The sequence below is a fragment of the Camelus bactrianus genome, chromosome 7, assembly GCF_048773025.1.
Source record: "Camelus bactrianus isolate YW-2024 breed Bactrian camel chromosome 7, ASM4877302v1, whole genome shotgun sequence".
NCBI classification, from domain to species: Eukaryota; Metazoa; Chordata; class Mammalia; order Artiodactyla; family Camelidae; genus Camelus; species Camelus bactrianus.
The window spans coordinates 25,449,536-25,477,017 of record NC_133545.1 but is presented as its reverse complement, the minus strand read 5'-3'; the positions used below and the strand labels follow the sequence as shown (position 1 = coordinate 25,477,017).

Here is a 27,482-nt window from a genome sequence, read left to right as displayed (position 1 = left end):
GAACAGCTAACATAATGCATAGAGTAAAAGTACTCAGGTCAGTATAAACATTAGGCCAACTTAACAGCTGCTGGCTGAATGGTTTCCAAAGATGTAAGTTTTTGAAAGCTATTTTTCCTTCTGAAAACATGTCTCAAAGTTTCCACACAGAATGAAACATCAACTTGGGTCTGCTTTGGAACATGCAGAAATGAGTCCCCTCATAGGCTCTGACAGCTACAAGACATCATCTATCTGCATAAAGAATGAAGAAAGGAAGCATAATTTTGGAGCACGTGAATTATTTTCTCACTCTGCTTGTGAGTGCACGTGTGTGTGTGTGGATGTGTACACACGTATATGAAAGTGGAATTTCTAGGCATGTATTTCTCCCAGTGAGGTGAAGTGCTTGGTGTCTGTCTCATCTAAAGCTTTACTGATCCCCAAACTTGTGCTCCCCAAAGACAAACGGAACAGCAATCTGGATGGTGGATTTCTATTGCTGGCACTTTTTGCTTTTAGAACAGCTTGAAGAGAAGCAAAGGGGGAGAAATGTTAAAAAGCAAGGTAGAAGAGAAAGAGCCTGAACAACCTGGCTGGTAGTTGAGATGGCCAGGAAGTACCCCCCCCCGCCCACCCCCACAGGTGCAAAAACATCACAACATCACTTACATCCCCCTCCCTGCCCAGCCCCCAAAGCTGTTCCACTGACTGGGCAATGGAGGAGATTATGCAAATGAGCTCTGCCCCGCTCTCCCCCATGCACTTTTCCCATCCCTCTCTCTCCTAACTTGCGTCTGTGCAGCGGGAGATGAAACAGCAGACTGCCGCTCCTCTTTGGGGTAGAATAGGAAAGGGATACAGGAGGTGGAAGTCAAGCTTCTCCCGTCCCTCTTATGTGGAAAATGCTGCAGGACATTTGGGGATTGAGGTGCCCGAACTTCCAAATGGTTCCTTCTTCTTAAATATGCCTGATTCTTAGGATTTATTTCTCTTTGCCATAAATCCCACTTTTTAACTCAAAAATAATGAAATATCATCAGAAGGATATTGGATACAAAATAGTGGAGCTTCTATGTTATACTTTTGGGTTGGACCAATTTCGACAATTTATAAAATCAAGAGATGAGTCACTGCAGAGGTCACTTACATCCTTTTCATTGGAAAGCAGGGAATGCCTCAGACCCTAGTCAAATTCTCCTATAACACACCCCTTTAGATTGCTGTTTTCTTTCATATCTGATCTAGCCAAGAGCAGAGACAGAGGGAAGGAGAGAGGGAAAGGGAGAAGGTTAAAAAGGGAGAAAAGCATGTATCTTAAATGTGCTACCCAGGGGACAAACCCAAATAGTATAAGGGTTGTTAGATTTTTCAATATGAGATTTTGTTTCTGTAAATGTATGTGATTAGTTCTGACTTACACCAATATAAAATCCGAAAACTGTTGGGAACTTTCAGAGTCCACTCAAGCCGCACAGTTGGCAGAGGTGGGCTCGGAGTACAGTGGGTGAGAAAGGGGAGGTGGCCTCAGAATTCATATTTTACATGTACATGCCGTAAAGAGAATAACCCAGAAATGCCACATATAGATAATAGAAAAATAGCCAGTAAAAGTTATTCATCAGGGGATCCAGGTAACTTCCAAAGATAAATACAAACATACACAAAGAAATCAAAAGAGACAAGAACAAAATTTATCTGGACACATTTACAGTTCCTATGAGAAAATTGATAGGTTTTTCATTTAGATTGATGGGCAAAATTTTTGATAAAAACCTGCAAAGTTTTTGTCTGAAACAAGAAAAGCTTATGAAATTCCTATTAGAATATTTCAAGTTGGATCAATGAGCCTACATGTCAGGGCTTTGGTACTTTCCAGACCATTCTTAGACTAACTTTCCCCACATCTGCCCTCAAACGTCAACTGTGGATGTCTTGCTTCTCCAGTAGATGATTCTCAACTTGGATTACAACAATGCTTGAGGAATTCTTACCTCATGGAGCCCAGGGAATTCAGATCAGGCACAGGTTTGAAATCCTGGCCCCCCTACACTAGGGTAAACATCCTCATTTTACCTGACTGTTCTCATGTAAACACACAAGAAATGAAGACTAATCAAATGCAAGGGCCATCCAGCTTTCTTAAAAGATTTTGGTCCTCCTGTTGGGGATGATTTTAAAGGTACTGGATCATTAGTTCTGGAGATGGAAGTCTTTTATTGCAAGTGAGAACAAATCCCACATAAGTAGCCACCTCCCCACACCACCCAAGTTGCTCCATTAACATGCTTTCATCCTCAGTGAATGAATCATGAGATACAGTGGTTCTGAGAGCATATGACTGCCTAAGGCCCATGCAGTCATCTACTTCTCTGCAGGAATGGATCTGGGGGTTTCTAAACACTGGTGCTTTTCTGATCTCAGTAACTGTCCCTGAGGGACTGGTCTGAGACTGCTGACTCATAGCTGTCACCAGAGTAGATCATTCACTCACTAATCACTCCATTAAATGTGGTTCTGGGCTGTGGCCCAGAGTGTCTGCATCTTCATGTACCATGTGAAAAATTTAGGAGCCCAGAAGGGGCTGTGCTGGGGGGAAGGAGATGAGAAGGTTTTATCCCAGCAATGATGACATAACAAATTTACTAGAGACTGTGGAGAGGTGATTCTCTTAAATTTAGAAAAAATATCTGCTAGGTTTCCCTATGTAGTATACATCTTTATAAGGTTCCAAATTGTATAATAATATACTTTTTCAACTTTCATGGTTACTTTGTATAAAGTGCAGTCCACTGGCTCACCTACATGTGTCACCTATTCACTAATTTGCAACAATTTCAAAATTCATCTCAAGCACGTACAGAGATGAAAAGCCTACACAATTATGTGCATATATTTACTGGAAATTAAAAGCGAAGTATAAAATACTTCTCTTGCATTGAAATTCTTGTTTACCACTTTCCAGGGTTGCTAATGGGTTTTACACCTGCACATTTTGAACACACATATTAATTGTGTGAAAGTTGTGGGGAACTAATTGTCTCTGGTGAGAAGGTACAGGTGCAGACATAATGAACAGTAGCAGATTACTCTTCAAAACCATCCACCTATTAATGTAAAGAATCATTTGACAATGCAACAATGTTTTGTCATTTGTGTGGGTGCCTGTTTTTCTTTCAAAATACCAGAGTGAGTTGTTTCTTACAGGGGAGGATTGTTAAAGCAGTGACAAAAAAAAAAAGAAATCAGTCTGTTCATTCAACAAATATTTACTAAGTGCCTATTGTATACCAGGCACCGCAGTGTGTGTAAAACTAAGAACAAATGGATCAATCCAGTATTCGTGGAAGAGGCGAGATGATTCTATAAACCTGACGAGAAATGGATGTGTGTATAAAAAGGCTAAGGCATTATTCTCAAGCAGACAATCAAAAGCTTACATCTTGCTCTTGAAAACCAAGGGAAGGTGGTTATGAGCCACTGATATCCAAGCCAGCTGCCCACCATTCAGCTAATTAGAGGTAATAGGTTGTAAGAGATCAGAGAATGATAATTACTAAAATTCTATAACATACCAGTTATTTAATATATCTGTAAGGTTGTATAAATACATCTTTTACCCCCGAATTGCTCAAGGAATGAAATACGTGCACACACACATAAATTATGGTCAAATAGCTAACGTCTATCTCTGGGTTCAAGAAGTATGAAATTCACAAACAGTGGGACTTCTCATCCTCTGTCACAGTTATCTAAGCCTCTCTGCTTGGATGAACATTCTTAGCCCAGTAAAGAGTTAGCGCTGACTTTGACTCCCAGTTGTCAACTGTAAGAGTTGTTAAGATTTAACATATCCACAGAGCACAGAAACACTTGACTTATACAAAAAATTATTTATTTATTTAGTCTCGTCAATCCTGTAGGTATAAAGGGTTTTCAAATCATGTTCCTCTGAGGTTCTGGGTGACACTTTGAGACAACCTTGTGTTGGGGAGGGGACAGGCTCCTGACACAGGCCTGCCTATTCTCTGCCTCTGATAATGGTTACATCCCAGACCATGAGTGGAAAGAAAGGCTGCTATCACAGTGGGCATGTCCCTCACTGAAATCCACAGTTAGGTTCTTCTGTATGAAGTGACCTTAAGAGTGGCCTCCTGGTCCTCAAATTTAGAGGTACTATACGCTATCTGTCATCCAAAGCCCCCAATTCTAAATTCTTCCAGTATTAGTGAAAGTATATACTGCAGATACATGCATCTTGAAAATATTAACGATCACTCTGCTGCTAAATTTATTTAGAATTTGAAGGAGGGTGAATTCATTTGGTTTTAAATAATTTCACCTTAAAAAATTTAAGAATAGTTTGTTGATTCTGCAGCTTAACAGGGAAGAAACTTTCCCCTGACATTACTTAAGGTATAAGTAATTACATGAGTTTTAATGTGTCTTTGGATATTGCTATGTAGCGTTATACACATACCCAGAAACCAAAAACCTGAAAGTGAAATTAACTATATGATTTTAATTTGGAAAGATGAAAGTTAAAAAAAAAACATTTACAAAAGTAATAATTCAAATGAAAATGTGCTTTTACATACAAAAAATGAAACTTACCCATTGACTACCAAACTGGATCATGCCATGGGGAAAAAAAAGACGATGAAGAAGAACATAAAGGAAAAATAAAGAAATGATGAAAAAGTAATCATGATGGGAAAAGATGTTAACAAAACATCAACTTAAACAGATAATCTAAGAAAAAGATATCCAGTCACCACTCTCAACAAAAATGAATCAGGAGGTAAACTGTTTCTGAATACAGAACCAAACAAAACAGAAATCAATCTGAAACAATGGGATACTTACTGAAAAAAGCAAAGCCCAATTTTCAAGTATGTTTTTACTTGACCTTTAAAAATTGGAAAATTTGTGCAAATGAAATATTTCATGCACTGTTTTCTGTGCCTTGTTTTTTAGATGCAAACTCTGGATACTCTAGATTTGTATAAACAAAGCAAGTTGCTTTCTAGCTTTCTCATTTGCTTGTGAAAAGCAAGGTTTATGTAAATAAACAACACCTAAGCTGTTAAAAGGTGTATCTGAAATTCAATGGCCACTTGTAAAATTTTAGGCAGTTTTCATAGAAAAAAGAAGAAACTGACAACAGCAAAGGATAAAGGGGCATTCCATGATTATAATAAAGAAACTATCAAACACTTGTATCTGGGAACTTGGTCTCTTTAATCTAATCAGGTGAGAGACTTCTGGAAACAGCCTCCTCCTTTGCCTGGGCACCCCATGCTGCCCTTCCACAGGTGACATCCAATCCACTTACCTCCTGTCCTCCATCCAGGGCACAGAGTTTGGTGCTTTGCTTTTTGGCATCGACTAACACATTAAACATCGTACACACAGAAGCTGGGATGCGCAAGTCAGTGGTTTTGCTCGCCTTTTGCAGCTTGAGTTCGAATGCAGTTCTTGTTCTATTTATTAAAACATGAATTTGGAGTCAGAAATTCTGACATACGTCCCACCTGTTTCGTAAAAAGTGAAATCGACACTACAAGGTGCTGATTTAAAACATGCAAATAAGGAGCGAGGCATGGCCTGGGAGCTGGGGGTTGGGACGGTCTTCTTTTCAGGTGTCGCGTATGAAAGCTCAGACTGTGACATTTTATATTAAACACAGCTTCTACGGTCGCTTAGACAGTAGTTCTACCCAAATGAAGTTATTTGCTACATCTAGCGAATCACTTTTAATGGAAAAACTTCATCATTTCACTTAACTGCCTGAATGAATATCCAAGTGGAAAAATCACTTGCTTCTCTGCAGCAAAGCAGAACAAACCCTCTGTGTGAGGGTTTAGCAAATCAAATAAAGGACAAGTTTGAAAAACTCTAAAACACTATAGTTAACGTGTGACAGAGAATGTGTAATTCTTTTATGTCACTTAGTTCCTCTTTCAAATACCTGAAGTGACATTTAGGTTTTGTAAGAAAACCTCATAGCAGGCAATTTGGAATTGGTTTTGCTAAAGTATTCAAAGAATACCCATAGGTTTGATACATTAGAATCACAGAGGACGACCAGGATTAAAAAAAAAAAAATTAAGTATTTTAAAATTGTATTTTGGGGGAGGGGTGTGCTTAGATTTATTTATTTATTTAATGGAGGGACTGGGGATTGAACCCAGGACCTCATGCATGCTAGGTGCACACTCTACCACTGAGCCATACCCTCCCCTCCTCCCAGGATATTTTTCTAACATTAAATAATATAATTCATGGCCTTGCCTTAGGAGACCATTAAACATTATTCTAAGGACAGGGTTTTTCTCGCTTTAAAGAACTCAGGATTATTCAATGGCTCCAGCCAGTGCTTGTTATTCCAGTATGCTGCCCACGTTGTTCTTGTACAGATCATGAGCAGGGGCAGTCGGGAAAACAATGCTAATCAGGGTGCAATGCTGATTTTGTAAAAACTGTTAAAAAAAAATAAAAGCACATGCAGAAGACTCCAAAGCCTCATAACTTATTTCTGGTTAAATTCTAAAGAATGTAAGTGGGAGCCTGGAGCTCATCGGACGTGGCTAGAGAGTACCAGAAAACAGAACAACTGACCGCAGTGGTCATCATGTGAGTTTGCCATGTCATTCTGCAGCACACGGACACAGCACACAACGCGTAAGGAACTCAACAGGCCTCTTCCGTATGTCTCAGGAAGTACTGCCTTGGGAATTTAAAGCACCGTATTCCCAGAGAGAGAACCAGAAGCATAACAGAAAGGATTACTTCGCTGTGGGTGCTGCTGAGGACGGCAATGGTTAGGAGACCTGCAAAAACGTTATCAGGCCAATTTTATCAATTACATGGGTCCCCAGAATTTCGGTGTCCTTTACATTTTGGAGAAAGTAGTACATATTGAATCCTTTCTGGTAACAACTGTACAACAGATAGTTGGTGACACGTGTTATTTTGGATGCTGGCATAGTAAGCAGAAACTTGAAAACGCACGTCTACCTTTTGACACAGGCCTCTATCATATCACTGGCCATTAGTTTAAGTCTTTGCTCTAAGTGGTGGGCAAATTCTTGTTCTGGCCAGTGTAGGTCAAAGACAAACATTTGCAGGGCATCAAGTTTCCAAAAAAGGTCTTCTGATGTCGCTGAGCCATTGCTAGAAGAAAAAGGAAAAATGAACAGCATGAACTCCCACTGTTAGCTCTGTGGATCACCAAATGCATTGTTTTTTCTTTTCTGTATCAATTGCCATCAGTGAAGAAATACTACATAAAATCTCTAGTGGTGAATATTTTCTTTGCCTTCTGACTTTTCCTTTCCGTTTCTTAATGAATAAGGCAAGGCAAGGAGAACAAAATAGAGATCCAGTAGTCAGGCTTCATAAACAGGGGCAAAATGAATAATAATTCTTTACTGAGGAAAAAAAAAGTCAAATTGTACACATAAGAACAGACATCTGAAATGTTCTTTACCAGTCTCTAGGATAAAGATAAAATACATATGTCCTCCTAGAAGTTCAGAAAAGTATGTTTTATGCAGGAAAATCCATATGAAAGCAACTAGTAGCTTTTTACTGAACTCATGCATCCGTGCTTCTGTCATCGTGATGGTTTCTGTCTGTCTACCGGTATGCAGCCTTCAGGGCCTTACATTTCTCCATTACAAGTAAAGGTGAAACAGGCGTGGTAGGGGAGAAAGTCTTACTTCTATTTTGAAATGCTTTGTGCCTTTTCTCACTCATAACTAAACCTAACCTAGTGCCAGGGATGGTCCAACAGAAAGATGACGTTCAGGGTGCTCTGAAGTTGGATTTCAGGTCCTCCCATCTACCTAGCTGTGGAGCCAAGCCTGGTTATGCATTCACAACCATGGTAAAGTTACTCGAGGGGAATGTGTTTTTACACCATGTATGAAGGCAATCTGTGCCAGAGTATACACAATATTTAGGCAAAGGATAATAGCATTACTTTCTATTATGCAAGTATACAGCCTAATAGGAAAATGCATGTTTTCAAAGTAAAATATTCCTATGTTAAAACATAATTGAAACTTAATTATAAAAGAGAACAAAAGAAAAGAAAAAAACCAAAAACTGCTGTAGGATTCATTTCTGCTTACTTTCCAACAACCGTTTAACATACACTGACCGAAAACTTATACTTCAAGTTTGCAAAAGAACATTTTAAAAAGAAAATAATTTATCACAAAGGCATGGTAAAATTTTTACAAAATATAAAATTCTTTTAAAATACCATATTGTTGAGCAAAATATATTTTAATGAGCCAGCTTAAAAACGATCACCTCCTGCTCTGGCTAATTAAAGCTTCTCTGCACCTCCCCCACCTCCCCGCCTTAGCATCTCTGCTCCCTCACCAGCCTGCCTGGCTTTCCTCCTCCCATTCTGCCAGTAATTCCTCATGACCTCCTTGTCTAGCTGAGACAGCCTCGGAGTTCAATTCTCAAGGGAATAGTCGCAGCAAAGCACTACCCACAGCACTTTCCTCACTTAACATCTCCTGACTTTAATATTCAGTGCCCCCAAAGTATTAAACAAAAAAGCCAGACAACCTCTCTGATACTGCTGCAAAAAAAGTTGGAAAAAACACTATATTTAATTCTCCTTTTTGCCATTTATATAATAAAAATAAGAGAAAAAAGATAAAGCGAAATCCTCCTTTATATCTCTAGTGTACAATTTGATGGATGAGACGAATGATGTTTTAAGAGTCATTGAGTATAACTGGCAAAGAAGCAAGTCTACTTCTTATAATTTTTTTTTTTACTTTTGAGAAATATAAGTAACAGCACAACAAAACAACAGCAACAAAAACCACCATTAAAACAAAATCTGAAACAGTAAAGGTAGAAGTCTATTAAAAACAGACTTTCTCATAATATGTGACAATGACATCTTTAAAGAGAATATGGATGTATGTGTTTTCTGTTCTTTGATGTTATGGTAAAATTCTGAATGATACATGTGCTTAATTGGGAATGTAATTAAGATAACAAGTGTTTGTTATAATTAGATAGATAGATGGGAAAAATGTAAATAGGTTTTCTCTCAAGCTGGCAGGTATAACCTGCAAATTATTCAGAACTTTTTTCATTTTAAAATTACTTCTAACCAGTGACCTATCCCTAAAAGTATTATTAACAGATTAAAGAATCCAAACGTGAATAATGGAATCTGAGACAATTTACTAAAAATACCAGCAGGAAACTTACCTTCTTGGCATTCACTTTTAGAGCTAAAAAAAACCCAGAATGAAGATTTTATATACAGGGAGAGATCTGGAGGGGCGCCTCCTACGGTGACTTATACATTAGCAGGTAGAGATGTATCTTCAAACTCATTGCTAGTTTAGTAGTACTTGTCTTTACTTTATCAGTAATTGTATTTTTAACTCCTTAAACATGTGAAATGGGAATTTTTTTTTTTTTTGCCATTCGATGCTTTATAAGAAAAGCTAAAAATACAAAAAACAACTAATTGCAATGACATCAGAACATTATGAGTAATTCCGGGCACCCTGACAAAGGGCCTAATGTTGATAATCTCGGCAGGAAAAGGTAATTGTGACTAACTTGTAAAAACGTATTTTTCATTTGTCCAGAATGATGAAAGTGGAAGCACTTTATTTACAAAATCACAATTTGTTCCAAAGACAGGACATTCCTGAGACCACAGGAATTTTAAAAAAGCATTTTAAAAAAGTCATTTTAAAAAAGCAGATCCCAATAATGAGATTCAGGGTTCACACATATTTCAAAGCTAATAAATAATAATGACAAAAAAAACCCCACTGAATTTCACATGGCAATGACCACAATAGTGTCCCTCAGTGAAATCAAGGATGTTAAACAGACGGGAAATGAGGAAGAAGAGGAGTTAAATTATAAAACAGTATAAGGAAGTACAAGAAAAGTCACAGACTTAGCAAGGCTTAGTCTACTTCTTAGAGGATTCTTGAGCACACACAGACACCACTCTACACACTTTGACAGCCTGAAGCATTTGCCTGTAAGAAGAAGATTCACATGTAACCTAAGAGCCTGGTAACTCCTATGAGTACAGAGATGATGTTTAATTTGGAGAAAAACTGTCCAACTATTTTGCAAGTTATCATTCTCTTTCTTGGTCTTTTCTTCTCCCTTTTCTTGACTGCATGCAGACTAGACTGGGACTAGGGCTGACACCTGGTGGGAGGACAGGGAGAAAGGATGCTGGACAAGCTCTTCATCAGCATGTTCTCTGGAATTAAAATGGATTAACGAGAGGAGGGAGGGCTCAGGAGTCCAGCAAATCTGGCTTCCATCGTGTCTCTGTCATTTACTTACTGTGAGACATTGGCAAGTTTTGCCTTTTAACTTCTTTGTGACTTAGTTTCCTTAACTGTAAAATAGGAAAAATGACATTTACCTCACAGAGTTGTTATAAGGCGTAAGCGAGATAAAGAATTGGGCACTGTATATAACAAATGCTTAATAAATGGTAGCTCTTCTTCTTCTCATTATTATTCTTTCTAGCTGGCTTCAAACGAGACCTCGTGCAAAGCATGGAGTATTAAACTGAGTTCGTTTGATTGTTCTGAGGCTCATCCTTTTGAAACCCAAACTGTCATGAATAGTGATGATGACAGATGGTGGTAATAATAATTACAGTAATAAGAGTCATAATGGAGAGGAGTAGTTATCATTTATTGTGAGCCTAGCCTGTGCCAGGCACGTTTCAGGGTTTTTTTTCAATCCTCATAAAAACGTCTTTAAATTAGGTGTCATAACCATTTTAGAGTTGAGGAAACTGGGGCTAAGAAAAAGACTTAACGAAGAATAAGCTAGGATCTAAATTTGGGGCTGATTGGTTTCAAAGGCCATGTCCTTTTCACCTGCAATAGGTAGGCTCATCGCAGTGTGGAGTTAATAAACATGGTTTGTAATGATACAAAGATTACTTAAAATTAACAAAGTGCATCAAATGATATATGAAAGGACAAAAGAACTTGCTGGTACTGAGAAATAAAGGAAAACCCCTTCTCTGCAACCTGCAATATTGTTCCTTTAAAGGGGAGATTAAGATAAAAGTAGAAAAAGATTATGTTCTTGAATCTGCTCTTAAAAACGCTTTTTGACATATACAAGATAAATCACGTGGGCAGGAACAAAACTGGAGCCAACTAAGGATCTTGGACATACATACCGTTAGCCACACTGCTTGTCTGAACATGGAGAACTCTGGTTTTATCACTTAGACTAGAGTCTACAACCTGGGTCACAAAATGTCCCCTGCCCCACAGATTACATAGAATGACATCAAACCAGTGAACATTAAAAAAAAAAAATCCCAAATCACTTTTCGCTGATATGCTAAGCTTAGCTTAATAGCTTCCAAAACTCAAATGAAGAAAACCAAAACACAGTACTCCTCAACAAACGATGATTAAAAAAAAAAATGCCATGCAGTCTAAACACATCTGCACAGAACACAGCCCAGGCCATGCACCAGCTAACACGCCACCAGGAAATAAGTGAGGGATACACACGTGGACTCATATAAAGAAGCCATCCACGAAGGAGTAGAAAAACTAGGAATCTGTGGAAGATTAAGAGGCAGACTTGGAACTTTTGGAAGAGCTACATTGGGAAGACTGTTGGCGATATTCCTGTAAAGAAACAAACAACGTGGGAAGGGACCACCATAAGCAATAACTACAGATGGCCATGTGTAAAGTCATCAGGTTAGGAGAGGAGAGACAGGCGCTCCACGGACACTGGGCAAGATACCTACTTGACAGGCTGCCATGTCTCTTGCTCAAAACCTCTGTGAATTGACTGCGCGATGGAGGACTCCATGAGATCCACGTAGCGGACAACCAAGGGCACAAAGATTTCTTGCAAGTGTTTATGAAATTTTCCATTACATAAAAGTGCTGAAATAGTCAAGCAGAAAGAGTGTTTGTCAGAGGGATAACAGCAGGCATTTGGAAAACACGGACAAAAACCTTTTCTTGAAAGACTCTGACACAGAACTGATAAAATACAGAGAATAATGGATCGTGTTCCAATGCTTGGATATCATATCGTGAAAACTGATGAAGTATAACTGACCTTCTCTAGATGGCTTTCAGAACCACACATAGATCACATCCCTAGAAAATGTTCCTGGCAGGTGGTATGGTTTTATTTCTAAGAGACTTAGCACAGAAGGCTTTTGACCTCTTGCTGGAGATTCAAGGAAGCTGACGAATCCCCTGCATGTCTTGACAGACGTTAATGCAGTGATTAAACAGAATTATAATCCCCGGTAGGCCATGCATCAAAAAAGAGCCAAACCTATTCAACTTGAAGAAATGAGTTTGAGATACACTAGTTTAACTGACCAGGAGGGTGACTATGGCCTTGGGAAAGTCTATTCTGCCTCATGAACTTTTAGTCATTCGGGGAGTTTCTTCATAGTCATCCACTCATCCACATCCCACGTGTGTATTTAAAAGGAGTCAGCATATCATGTGTATTTTTTCAGTTGTCCATCAGTGTTTAATGAATTGCGGTACAGAACATCCTGCCCAAAGCAGCTGCAGAAGTCTAAGACTTTGTGCTGCTGGGACAGGGCTGCAGGACAAGATGCACTTACCTCCCCCAGAGATGGGCGCTCTCTCTGCACAGGTCATAATTTCATCAGAACACCGGGCAGTGCTGTAGAATAAATGTTTGCGTTCCTCCCAAATTTATACGTTGACATCCGAACTCCCAATATGATAACATTAGGAGATGGGGCCTTTAGGGGGTCATTAGGTCATGAGAGTGGAGCCCTCAAGAATAGGATTAGGACCCTTACAAAGGAGACCCCAGAGATTGCCTTGATCCTTTCGCCAGGTGAAGACACGGGGAGAAGATGGCTGTCTGTGAGCCACGAAATCAAGCTCTCACCAGACACGCAAACTGCTGGTGCTTTACTCTTAAACTTTCCACGCTCCGGAACTGTGAGAAATAAATTTCTGTTGTTTATAGGCCACTCGGTCTGTGCCATTCTGTTGTACTAGGCTGAGCTAAGACAGCACATGCCTAAGTCGCCCCATGAAAGAACAGAGAACCTAGAGGAAAATACTAAGGAATGCTATGTAATTTTCAATAAAGAATTTGTAATTTTTTAAGATGATGCTTTATATTTCTCAAGTAAACACATCCTAAACTCAGTTGTGATTTTTATTTTTAAATAACACTCAGTGAGAACACGTTCATTTAAAAATATACATTGTGGCTGGGAAAGATATGTCTGAAGAGATGGTATTTTCATTGAGCCTAGATGGTAGGGCAGACCTCCACGGAGGATTTGGAGAGAAGGTTTACAGGTACAGGGAACAGCAAGCACAAACATTCTAAGGAAGGCATGAGTGGGCATGCTTCTAGAAAGAAGAGAAAGCTAATGTGGCAGAAGTGGGATGAGGGTTGGGGAAGAGTGGTCTGAGGTGATGTCTAGGTGGTAGGATATTGTGAGGAGGACAGATTTTACTGGGGATAATGGGAGGCATTATTATTATTATTATTAATTATCATTATTATTACTAGGAGGGGAGTGACTTGCTATGGTCTCTCTGGCTGCTGTGTGAAATGGAGTAGGTGGCAAAGAGGGGGACGCGGGGAAAGAGTTCAGTACTTGGTTCTTTCCTGCAACAGACCAGATAAAGGAAGATGATGAAGACGGGGGGGGTGGCCTGGATTAGAACGGCAGGGGTGGGGCACAAGGAAAAGCCTCTCAGGAGTCCCACTCACTATTTCTCCGCAGCCTGACAACCACAGGGTTAACAACACTGTACTATATACTTGAAAGTTGCTGTGAGTAGATCTCAAATGACCACGTGCAAGAAATTAAAATTGTAACCACATGAGGTGAAGGACATGTCAACAACCTTACTGCCTTAATCATATCACAACACATAAATGTATCAAATCGTCACACTGCATACCTTAAATTTATACAATGTTAGGTCAATTATATCTCAACACTCTTATGAATCTGAATAGCTGTATATGCTCATAGTAACTGACTCTAACTATTAGCACACTTCAGTAGTACCGTCTTATAAAATACGCAGCTAAATATGCTAATTTCCACATAATCTTCTTCAGGGCAAAAATATCTCAAAAACCTACATAGTGTTTTAAAACTTGGGCAACGTATGTGACGCTTACCATGGTAGCATGAATATGAAAATGCTTGCTATGTATTACTTTAATTAAGTGATTCTGAAATTTGTCAGAGGCTGGAAAATTACAGGCACGTGAAAGTGAAGTAGGAAATAATTTTAAGTACAGAAAGAAATACAACACTGCATTTTTCTACATTTAGTTGATAGTTTAGCATTTTTTGTGGTTAAATAATTTTTCTGGCTTATCTATATGCTACAAGATTTTCCCATTAAAGTGAGAATGATAATCATATTTAGTGATAAGTGTCTTATTTAGGAGACTAACGTTATCTTAATGATGTTTTCATTAGAACACTGAAAGGAGCTTTATTTATTCCTGGAGATTCAATCATAAAGCTAGAAGGTACTACAGATCATGTAATTCAGTTCTTTTTACCAAATATCATCTAAATAAGGGCACTAAACATTAAGGATGAAGTATTCTCACTCAAGCCATCTAAATCACTGTGGTAAGCAAATTTAAAAACATACCCAGATCTGAATTTAATGGATCTGTACTTTAGAACTCTCCTTACCTTCCTCCTCCACCTCCCTCTCCTCCTTATCCGTAGCATTTTTGGAATGTCAAGCACTGTACTAAGTCCTTGATACGCATTCTCTCATTTAATCATCACAAAAACTCCGTGAGGGAAAAACTATTTTTTTCCAATCTTACTAATAAGGAAATTGAGGCCCAGATAATTCAGGACACTCGGCCAAGCCATTTAGTCATTAGACAGTAGAACAAGGATTTGATACCAGAGCCCCCTCTTCACTTCCATAGCTTATAACACTATCATCCCTCAGTTTTAGTGACCGTAAATTACTACCTGTCTACCCATCCATTCATACGTCTCTTCAACCCACCATCATCACAGTAGCATCTTTTAAGACCTAGAAATGTAGTTAGTTTTTTTCAAATTGAAAACATCTTGCAAATGAAACACACTACACCACATCTTAGGTGAACTGTATGTTTTCAGAGTTAGAATTTTGAAAAACTTAGTTATGACATGAAAAAACAAAAATGGTGAACAAGACTACAGAATTGAAAAGTGAACTAACACTGTGAAAACATTGAATGTGCTTATAATACACACTGAAAGCTGGACAACTTTACATGGTTGTACAGCTAAACTGTGTGCCTAAGCCTTATAATTTATATGGCCTTCTAAAAAATATATAAAGAACCTTAGGCTCTACCTCTTGATAGGTGCTATTAATATTTTGCACTGCCATTATTTTCAACAACACCAAAGCCAAAACACAGGCTAACGTAACAAATCATTACATCTGCAAATGAGCACTCTACCTCATTGGTTCAAAGGCTACTTTATTATACACTTAGAGATTAATATGTTGGCTGTTGTCATACTTAGTTTGTTAAAATGAAGAAGCATATAAGGAGAATCTCACTGAATGTTATTATTAAATGTTATAATGATTCTAAGATTAAGCAGCAGTTGACTCACAGGTATTTCTAGCAAGAGCTCTCTTTTATGCAACAAATTATTACATCTACAAATGAGCACTCTATCTCAGCATTCAAAGGCTACTCCAGTGTGCATTTGGAGATTAGGTATGCTGGCTATTAAGTCATACTTAGTTTGCTAAAATGAAGAAGCACCCTAAGGAGAATCACACTCAGTTATTATTAAATGTTATAATGATTCTAAGATTAAGTAGCAGTTGACTCAAATGTATTTCTAGCAAGAGTTCTCTTTTTTTTGATACACTTGATAAGGACTGAATTCATTATCTTGTTAAATAAGCCTGTTTCTCTTCTTGTATTCCCATCCTAGGAGCGAAAATAGATTGCCCATCTCGTCATTACACCAGCACCCTGGAAGTTGTACCACAGGCCTTTCCTTCGCCTCCTACGCCCAATTAGTAGTCAGAACCTGCCTATTTTATGTCTTTATTGTCTTTCGAACCCATCTCAGTCCTCTCTTCATCACCACTAGGTTGGGCTAGATCCAGCCTTCTCATCTCCTGCTTTGGCTAATGCAATCATCTCCTAACTGGTCTTAGGCTCCTAATTTTCCCTCTGCCAATTCATCGTCTTAAAATCTCAAGCAGAGGGGCTTGCTAAAATATAAAACGAATTATGTACCTCCTAAAGATGATAATCCTTTAACGGATCCTCCAGACAAACTCCAAAAGCTTTTGCATGGTAAGAACGTCATCTATGAGCTGTCTTAACAGAACTTCTCTGGCTCTTTTCTGTTGCCTCACCCCTCTATTTGCTGTGGTCTGGCCATAATGATTTTCATGGTTCAGTGAAAGTACACACTTTCTCCTCCAAATCTTTCTTGAAATGCTTCATTCTGCTGTCCCTTTGCCTAGTTACCGGTTTCTCCTGTTTACTCTCCACCCTGCATCCTCTACTGTGGTCCCTGTTATATTTCTGCATTTGTTGACGTATCTCTTTCTTCCTGTGAGGGTGCAACGTCCCTTAAGATGGGGCCACGTCTGTATTCTTAGTATCCTGGCTCACAGCACTTGTTCAAATGTCCGTTGCATGAATGACTACTCAGACACAACATGAAGATTACTACATAGTTACTACAATATTATTCTGTACAAGAACCTATTGAGGTCTGCGTATCTCTTTATATTTTATTTAAAATATATAGTATTCAATATTTTTCTGAGAAATCCTCCTTTTAGACCCATATGTCCAAGATCAGACTGCTAAAAATTTTACTGGGTATGAATGTTGGCCGTTTTATGTCTCTCATTTTAATGAATGTAGCAAAGGGAAGATTTTCTCTGTTCAGTCATGACATGATAGTAAATGATCACATCCTGCAGAATGAGGAGAAAATGGTGATTTCCTATATTTCCTAAGAATTGTCACAAATGTTGGATTTTGGCCAAAAGTCTGCTCATGTTTCAGCAGTGTTCCTTTTTAAAAAAAATAATCAAATTAGAAACCTAAGTTCCAAACTTTCAGAAAACTGGCAACTGGTTGTTCCGTTTCTTTGGTAATGAGATTCAGGATAGGTGAGGAAGGATGGAAGGAGAGATGGGATTGGGAAGCAGAAAGAGGCAGAGGACAAATGAGAAGAAATGAAGAGAAAATACACATAGTAAGGGAAAGGAAGAAAAGAGAAAATTCAGCTTCCCAAGGCAAGACCGCAGGAACATGGACTGCCCTGTGCTTGTGTATGTAAATGTATGCCCCTCTTCTCAGTTGCCCATATGCCAGTTTGCATTCCACTTGCGCAGACACTGTCAAAAGCCCTCTTAATATGTAGCCTCAGGCACCAGAAGGAGTGCTTCCATCTTCTCCATATGGTTTAACAAGGAAAGGTTAGGATTCGGGGCTGCCACCTGTCCAAATCAACCCTTTACAAGGCACCCATTACAACAGCTCCTTGGAAGAGGCAAATTCTCAGCGTGGCCTCATCCAAGAATGCATCTGACATTGTACCTGAGGTGTGGAGGGATAAAGAACTGCTCAGGAGCCTCAGATAGTGGTTACGAGAACACAGCTGGGGGAATCACGACCACTTTGGTGATAAAAATAATCTTTTTTTTCCCAAAAGATTTCATGTTTCCAAATATCACCTTATCAGAAGATAATGAAGCACCAATGACATCAAGCCCAACAGTAAATTGGAAATGGCAAAAAGAAAGCAAAAAGGCTTAAATAAAAGGTAAACTAGGGGTGCAGATGTGCCCAATTATTTTGAGCATCCCAATAATTAATACATTAGTGTTGATTATTTACATACTGAAAAGAGTCGTGCATTTACAAAAGTACTTGTCATAGGCTCTTAATAGTAAGATTTCAACAGAGAATTTAAACTACAATCCAATTAATGACAATTACTGAGACAATAATCATTGGATAAATTAAGGATAAGCAGATAAAAGAGTTCACGTATTGTGTTGAGGGTAAAGATATGCTGTTGACTCCTGAGTTCACATAATCCGATTTTATATTGTGCCGCCCCCTTCCAATTAGTCCGCATTAGCAGATTACCAGGAAGAACGATTTTTCCCCCTAAAATTCTAATTAGGCATTTCAGAAGGGAATGAGTCATTTATGACCAGCCCAAGAACCAACCAACACAAACCACAATAAAAATAACAGGCTCTCACATAAAACCACAATTATTCAAGGGACTACAAACTGTATTCATCTTCAACAATGCAAGCGCCATGGACTAAGATATAAAATTAATAGGTCGCTCTCCATGTTGACAAATACATATAATGAGGATCCCCATCCCAGGAAATATGAATATGGGCTTCAGGAGAAAAGTCAGGACGACTGCAGCCTAGAATAGCATTATGTAAAAAGAACACCCCCCCCCCCAAACAAAACCCCCCTCCTCCCTCAGATCTAGGAAAAGCACCCAGCCAGGAATCTGGCACATTAAGTAGGCACTCAATAAACGTCTGTTTATCGAATAAATATCAATAAAAATCCACCTCCTAAAGGAAACTCTGAGAGCACCTCATTGAAGTTTAAGTAAAATAGAAATCTCATTAGGTTTTGTTTTCCTTTTAATTAAAAATTTTTGGGGGGGAGGGTATAGCTCAAGTGATGGAGCACATGCCTCTCATGCACAGGGTCCTGGGTTCAATCCCCAGCACCTCCTCTAAAAATAAATGAATAAATCTAACTACCTCCTCCCCGACACATACACACACAAATATTTGGTAAGTAATTTTCTATAGTTTGGTAGTATTTAATTTATAATGCACTGGCATGATAACCTCCTAAAACCACACCCAACTCTTCCTTTCCCCTTAGGGCACTTGTTAAAATATCTGCCTATCTATCTATCTATCTATCTATCTATCAAAGATAACAAGGTGTGAGAGCATTGATGTTATAATGTTTCTTACTTTTTGGGCAACAAATCCAAATCTAAGAAATCCAAGTTTAAAACTATAGTTAAAAATGTCATAGCACATAGTGCACATAATGGAGTTACATTTCTACAATCTGTCGCATTATAGTTACTAGGGCATATTTGTCCATATCCTCCACTAGACTATATGCTTTTCAAGGACAGGAATTATTTTTCGACGTATCTGTAAGGTGACTGGATTGGTAAATTGGAGGCATCAGCCCCTGTTTCTTGTAGCATCAATTCAGGAAAAAAATCAGTATAAACATTAACCAAGGCTTAGGACAAAGATAAAGAAGTCTCGTGGTCTAGGGATTCTCATGCTGTCTTTTATGAAATTAATATTAAAGCCAAGTGGAAAAGTCTGTGATTTCACTTCAGCTACACACAACCTTCTGATCTTTCAGGTTATGTCCCACAAAACCATCTTGGTAATGGAAACGACTGAGTATGGCTGTAACAGCATCAGTAACCGTCAAGGGTGGGGTTCCTGATGCGCGCGACCTTCAGGAGTTACAGATGCTTCTGCAAGTCTACAGTGAAGGACCCTCTTAGAGCATTTTAGAGCAGATTATGTTCTTTAAAGCACTAACTTCTAAAAACAACACACAACTGGATTAAAATTTAAACATGTCTACACATAGGAAAGTTACTAGAGCAGGACTGTGGAATTCAATTAAAAAAAAAAAGGCTAGTGACTCCTTGCTTTTATATTTCTTGTACTGTATTGGTCGGTAAAACAAGTTCTGATGTACAATTTTGAATTCAATCAACTCTGGGGATTGGAGTTAAATACACCTCTGCATTTTAGTGGTCATTTTGCCGTTTGTAAAATGGTATAAAATGAAGCCAGCACACTGCCCTGTGATAATCTAGAAGTTATACCCTTTCTGCATTGTTCCTAGTGTATGTACGTACAGATATATCTATAAACACCAATTTGTGGATTTCAGACGTACGGCTCATTTAAGTGCTTGAGGTAGAGTGACACGCAGGTGTCAGCTCTCCGTATTTCAAAGCTTGAAGATTAACCTAATATACAATATGGTGACCTAACAGTTCTTCATTTGAAAGAAATCTGAAAAATAATCTCTGATACAGCCGAAGTGTGAGAATAACCCAGCGGGATTTCCACCTCTTCATTTCTTAATGAGTTTTTTGATAATGAGAGGTGACTTTGCCAGTCACTCTGGGCTCTATTATGGCTAATTTGACTCCACTTCACTCTCCCTGTTAATTATTAACACTAGCCTTTTTATCCTCATGAGACCACATTCCAATTTTTCTTTTTTCGATTTTTATGAGCCCATCTTTACGAAGGTGAAAGTCTTGGAGAATAGGTTTTCACTTAGTGTAGAGCCCGGACATTTATTATTCGTTTAGGTAGAGACGCCGTGACATTGATTACACGAGCACGGGTGTTCCTTGGGATGGCTTTAATGTGCTAGCAATGTGAAAAGGCTGTTAATTAAAGAAGAAGCACCGTGGTATTTTTCACTTGGGAATCGGTTCCCCATAGAATGGTCATTTGCCACTTGCTAGCATATCCACAGATTAAAAGGTGACTAGCTCCAAGGGTTTGCCTTTCGGTAGTACTGAAAGGAGTGATTTGCGCCATTTGCAGATGGCTTTCATTTGTCAGAAGCAGTCACTTGCCGTCCTTATTACCGACAGGACAATTGTGGAAAACGGCGCACAAGGGTAGAACCTATTTTTACCAGCTTCGCAGCCGCTGTTCAGGATCATTCAACTATCATGCTAATTGCTTCATTATGAAAACAGTTATTTCCCCTCAATTTTAATACATCTCCTTTTCAAAGTTGTTTCCTTAGATACCATGTGAAGTGATGACCCATCTAATTAAGTCTTTATTTGGGGGGGAGCGGATCGGGGCGGATGGAGGCAGGGTGGACGGACAGGCATGCGGGAGTTGTCTTTTTTGGATAGAAATGAAGGAGTCAGAGTTTGTTTTCTTCATCAGTCCTGCTCTGGGAATCAGCGGGTGAGTCTGCAAGGGGCGGGAGACTGGGGACAGTTGCTAGAATTGTGGTGCAGCTGGAACTCTTCCCTTGAGGAAAACCGCATTTCATCTCCAAGGGTCCTTAAGGCTAAGACTTTCTCTAATCATGCCCAACTGTCAGGGAACACTCCCTCCCCTCCACACCCCTAGACAGAATTCTTTTTTTCCCTCCTTAAAATAGCAACCAAATTCGCTGTCTTGAATCTCTTTCCCCACTAATTAGTTCAGTCCCTGGAATTCTTGTCAGATGTCTTACATTGTACACACTATACACCTTTATCTGGTCCTTTCTGTATCCTTTAACCAACCTGCTTCCTTTACCCTCACCCTTTTAAACATTTTGTGGGATAAAAATTAGAGTTCAAGGGATCTCCTATCTTTTTAAAAAAATATTATTTTATTTTATAAATGCCTCCAGAATCTGCTTTTGTTACTGTAGATTGAGGCAGACTGGAGACCAAGTGACCAGGCTCCACCTTGCCTCTGCCCTGGTTTCCTGCCTCCTATGGCTTTAGTGTCCTCAGCTGGAAAATGATCCTTTCCACTCTTCAAAGATAAACACCTATTTTTAAATATCAAAGCATAAAGCTTTTAACAAAAGAAAGATGGTAAACAACCAGTGGCAACATCTAAACTATTCATTAAGAACAAAAACAACTCAGCGATAAAGCTTTCAAAGCACAAATAAAGTACAAATTCTAATATCTCTTTAGAGACCCGTTTGTAGTTTTTATTTTGGAAAAGCAGACATTAGTATGTGACATTGTTAGTAAGAAATCACAACCATTTAAAATCTCTTTGTAATTAGTGGTATATACCACGTGTGGGGTAACAGTAAGCACTATTATTCAGCAAATTATCTCCCTTAACAAGATTGGACATTTCAGAGCAATCTGTTCCCATTTTACCCCTGGCTAGTTAAAATGGAAATTAATTAGAATCTGGACTATAACTCTAATTGGGTCAATATGGTAAAAACTGTCGTGCCATGGCAGCGATGTAAGACTCTTTCTTTGGGGGATGGTGGTAGAAGGATAGAAGCTTTATGTTTTCCCATAAGCTTTCCAAAAAGACAATTTGGGGGCAGCTAGAGGTTGATATGTAGCATTTGAATTAGATCCACTAAATCATCATTTGAATATTTCAGGAATTTAATAAAACAAACACATAATTATTAGCTATATTCTTCATTATTATCAAGGGTGATACTAATAGCAAAAAAAAAATGTCTTACCAACTACTGAGATATTACTAAGTGGTCTTGGCTTTGGGTAGTAACTTGTGAGTTTGAGATAAAAGTCACTGCATCTGTTTCAATTCCCCAGATCACACGGTACACCCAATACGAGGAGGGTATTATGGCGCTGGGGAACTTTTCTATTTACCTCACTACCTAGAGGAGCTGTTTTTCTCTGAAATAATTGATGTTTTCTAAAATATGTTAATCACTGCAAAACCAAAGCCTAGATCCAGACTTACCCCCCAAACTGACAGCACTCAAAAGAGGTCATTATATAAACATCCTGTGCAATGGTGTAATGAATACTAAAATGACACAACATTCTATGCCTCTAATAGTAGCCAATGCTATAGAAATGGTTTAGAACAGAGAAGACTATGATATTCTTTTGAATTACATATTTGGTTAAAAATCACTTTCCAGTTATTCTCCTTTTAGTGTTCTTCTTGATATAACTCTCATAAAATTACACTTGTCAAGTAAGAGCTCTTCTTAAAAATAAATTTTAAAAGATGTTGATTCATTGGAGTTGCAGGAGATGTTCCCCACGAGAATTTCTAAGAAATCTACAACATATTTTGTTTCCTCTGTAAATAAATTCCAATACGTTAAATAAGTTAAATGATTCATCATCTTTACTGTTTGATGGTGGACATTAATAAGTACTCTCATATTTGAATCAACCCCCAAATAAATCTAAATATGGTCAATTCCTGAGTTTTCATGCAAGTAGAATAAAAGCAATGTTAGAAATAATTCTATGCTTATTTATTCTCACTTGGGGACTTACTGTATAATACATGTATTTACTTTTGGCAGCAAGTTTATTGTTACACATTTGTCTTAAGACAGTATTAAACCTGACTTGTAATTTCTTAGCAGAAAGAATAATGATGGTAAGAGACTGGGAAAGGAAGGAGTTCGTTTGAAGTGTGCTTGCTGACAAAGAGAACTGAACTGCAACTTAAAAACTGGCTGAGCATAATCTGCAGGATAAATGGTTCGTATATGGATAACTGTGGGCTTAGCAACTCCTGAGAGCCAACACTGTCGTTGAATCTGAAGTAAGAATTGTTTGGTTTTTTGTCTTTCTAATAAGATCTTTTGGAAATGAAATTAGATAAAAGGGTGAATAAGATGACTGAAAGAATCAAGACAGAAATTCGAACAGATTAATATCTATATATACTTACTTAGCATCCATTATGCGTGAGTGATTCTCTTTAATCTTTACCACCAATGACACTGTAGGTACTATTATATCTTTCTTTTATAGATGAAGAACCTGAAGTTTGCTGAGGTTAAGCTATTGTCAAATGTCAAGCAGCAAGTGGCAGAGGCAGATGTGAATCTGTCTGGCCCCAAAGCCTATGTTATTAATTAATATAACATGATGCCTCTCTTCCTATAACAGAGGTTCTTAATCTGGTGTCCAAAATCCAGATGTCCATGGGGAGTTAGACAATTTCACATACAACTTCATACCTATGTGGATGTTTTTTTTTCCCCAGTAAAACAGTTGTAGTTTTATCATACACTCAAAGGAATAATAACCAAATGGTTAAGAAGTGATAGACTAGAGTAATGGACAAAACTGACAGAGCAATTTGAATAAAAACAAAGGTAAATGTAAAAACATAGATTTAAGTTTAAACCTGGAACTATATAGTAGTGACGTCCTGGAAAGGGAGAAGCAGAAAGATCAGGAGTTTTAAAATACAGCGAAGGGGAACTGTCTCAACAGTATGACCACACTCCTGGGGGGGAGAGAGCAGCCCCAGACAGCGGGAAGACAGAGCAGGAGGCAGGCAGCTCTCCTGGGCTCTGGGTGCCTCAGATCCCATTGTGAGCCCTGGGTTCTTCTCAGCACCACAGTCCAAAGCAATACCGAAAAATGGAGTGAGGTCTTCTCAGAGGCAGGAGAAGAGAATGGCAATAGGCACGAAGACCCTACCATGTGAGGAAGAGTTAACTGACTGGGAATTCTGGCGGGGGTAAGAACACATGCCACAGAAGACGTCCATTCCACTGATCGAGTACAGCAAGTCAGAACCAGAGCTTAGGAGGAGGCTGAGCTCAGCCTGGTTTACAACGACAAGAATGTTACAGAATAGGGAACTAGTGACCCCACGCTCACTGCAAGCGTTGAAGCAAAGGCTGTCAGTAGAAACCAGACTTGGGTTGAAGGGAACTTTACAAAGAATCATCACAGGAAAGGCCCACAGGTATCTGTATGCTAAGAAATGCCCCCATAAAACCCTGGGGGAAAACTAGGTTTATACTGGCTGCTAGAACACGATACCATGTACCAGAATAATGATAAAAGTTACTACTGCACTGGAAAAAAGGTCTCAGTAGAGAACCTTTATATTCTCTTCAATTTCAAATACGAGAGAGCCAGCCACACCAACAGGGCAATATTACCGGTAGAACTGAATCTCTTCAGGCAAACGATATTAGCACAATGCATATTAGCAGAAGCCTTAACATAGCATGATGTCTAGAATAATACATTTCTAAGGTGTCTTTCAGCGATGCTAGTCTTCTCAAGTACTTTAGAAATGTTCACCTTTGAAGATTTTCTCATTCGCAAGGTACCACGAGAAGGTGCCTATATTATCAGTGCTCGATAAAGGCAGGGCGTTAGGAATAAGAGCAAGCTCAGAGGCCAGGGAGCAGTGTGGGAGTGTCCTGCAGACCCTGACTGGATATACTCGGGGAGACTGAGCAAACGTTACTCATGTCGACCCTTGTTAGGCGAGTGCCAGAGCTCCGGAAATACACACTCACAACACAACGTTCTTCCCACCTCCCCATTTCATATACTAAAGGAAATGCAAGGCTTACCATCATTTCTGAGGAAATTGTTAAGCAGTTGGAAAAGAGGAAAACTGTCCCAGGAGTCTTGTGGTTGAGCTTCCAGTGCAGTATCCATATCCACTGTGAATAAAGCCCAAAATTTCTCTGCATGCTCTGCCAATAAATCCGGCCACCAGGCAAATGCCTGTAAATAAAGAAAAAAACTAACGTGAACACAGGTTATGCATTAGAAACATGCACAAATACTGTACTGCTTGAAAATATGTCATTAGACGTGAAGTTATAGGACAATATTATAGAGTATGATATTAAATGTTTCATTATCTCTAGTCACAGGAAAAAGAAATGTTGGAAATAAATACCCCAAACATTTACATTACTTATATTTAAATAATGAGATACAAGGAAATTTTCTTTTTGTTTTATTTTATATATTTTTCAAAAGTTCTAAATTAAAAAATGTATTTTTTAAATACAGCAATACACGTCATTTCACATTTTAATTCTACTTTCAAGTTCATATTTTATTTATCAATGCCAAATGTGTTTACTCTTTAAATAAGTGTATCTATAACATCTCTTCTCATTTAAAAAATATTACATTTTACTTGTAGTACTTTTTTTTTTTTATAATTCTAAGATTTAAAGCTAAAACACACTTTCATATGGAGAGATTTCCTGATCTTCCAATGTCAATTAAGTCCTCCTAGACAGTCTCTCTCGTACCCGGTATTTTTATTTTACAGGACCTAGCATTGCATATATGACTACACATATGATTATTTTAATGTCTGCCTCTTAAACTAGACTGTAAACCCTATAAGGGTAGGTCTATGTATATTCTGTTTATTACTTTATACTCAACTAGGCATTTTTTAATGCCCTTTAGGTAATGACAATAATCACTTAAAAATCTCTGCTGTTTAGATGGCTGAAAAGAATATTTATTTTTTAGGAAGTTCTCAAAAATAATGTGACCTGGCTATGGACCCTGGCACCAAGCCTGTCTGCCCATGGAACCAGAGAGCTTAGACCCTGGCAGTCAGCCCACCTGCCTGGGATTCCCCACCAGCTGGCCCACCCACGGACCCTACCAACCAGAAAATCCAGAATATCTGACTGGGCTGATTGCTGAAGGGCTTTCCCTGCTGAAGCTGGTCTGTAAAGACAAGAGGAAGTGACAGCTTCTTCAAATGCACAGACACCAATGCAAGGATACAAAGATCATGAAGAATTAGGAAACAAGATGCCAACAAAGGAACAAAATAAAGCTCTTGTAGCCAACCCCAAAGAAACAGAGATCCATGAACTGCCTAAAAGAGTTCTAAAAAATTGTCTTCAAGAAGTTCAGTGAGCTACAAGAGAGCAAAGATAGACAACTAAATGAAATCAGGAAAACAATACATGAAAAAAAAAGGAGACGTTCAACAGAGACAGAAGCATATAGAGAACCAAACACATATTCTTGGCCTGAAGAATACAATAACTAAAAAGTTTAAAAGACAGCTTTAACAATAGACTTGATTAAGTAGAAGAAAGAATGAACTTGAAAACAGGTAATTTGAAATTATCAAGTCAGAGGAACAAAAAGGGAAAAAATAAAGAAGAGTGAAGAAAGCCTATGGGACTTGTGGGACATCTTCAAGTGAACCAGCTGGATATGTCTTATGGGAGTCTGAGAAAGAGGGGAGAAAGAGAATGGGGCAGAAAGCTTATTTAAAGAAATAATGGCTGGTAGTGTTCCAAATCTGAAAAAAAGAAATGGACTTACATAAGGAATAGCCTTAATCCTTTCAATAAATGGTGCTGAGACAACTGGATATCCACAAACAAAAGAATGAAATTGGACCATTGTTTTACACCATATACAAAAATCAACTCAGAATTCATTAAAGACTTAAACTTAAGACATGAAACTGTGAAACTCCTAGAATAAAATATAAAGAAAAAGGCTTCTTAACTTCTGCCTTGGCAATGATTTCTTAGATATGACACTAAAAATACAGACAATATAAACAAAAATTGGTGAATCCTCAAGTTAAACAGCTAATGCACAGTAAAGAAAACAATCAACAAAAGGAAAAGGCAACCTATGGATTGGGAGAAATATTTGCAAACCATATACATGATAAAGGGTTAATATCCAAAACATACACACTCCTTAAACTCAAAGCAAAAAACAAAACAAAACAAAACAAACAAACAAACAAACACCAGATAAACTCATTAAAAGATGGACATGAGAACAAAGAGACATTTCTTCAAAGAAGACTAACAAATGGCTAACAGGTATATGAAAAGGTCCTTAACATCACTAATCATCATTTGATTTTCAAATGCAAATC

At 38.4% G+C, this 27,482-nt stretch overlaps 1 protein-coding gene across 6 annotated transcripts in view; it reads right to left on the bottom strand.

Annotated features, from left to right (window-relative positions):
• The window catches only part of CADPS2 (calcium dependent secretion activator 2), a 449,680-nt gene that overhangs the window by 45,502 nt on the left and 376,696 nt on the right, over positions 1–27,482 (bottom strand). For all 6 annotated transcript variants that reach the window (XM_074367152.1, XM_074367154.1, XM_074367149.1 and 3 more), the window contains 5 exons: positions 25,165–25,321; positions 11,789–11,930; positions 7,000–7,155; positions 5,315–5,462; positions 4,594–4,608 (listed from right to left, as the gene is read on the bottom strand). In XM_074367152.1, coding sequence (XP_074223253.1) covers positions 4,594–4,608; positions 5,315–5,462; positions 7,000–7,155; positions 11,789–11,930; positions 25,165–25,321 — 618 coding nt within the window. The remainder of the gene's footprint in view (positions 1–4,593; positions 4,609–5,314; positions 5,463–6,999; positions 7,156–11,788; positions 11,931–25,164; positions 25,322–27,482) is intronic.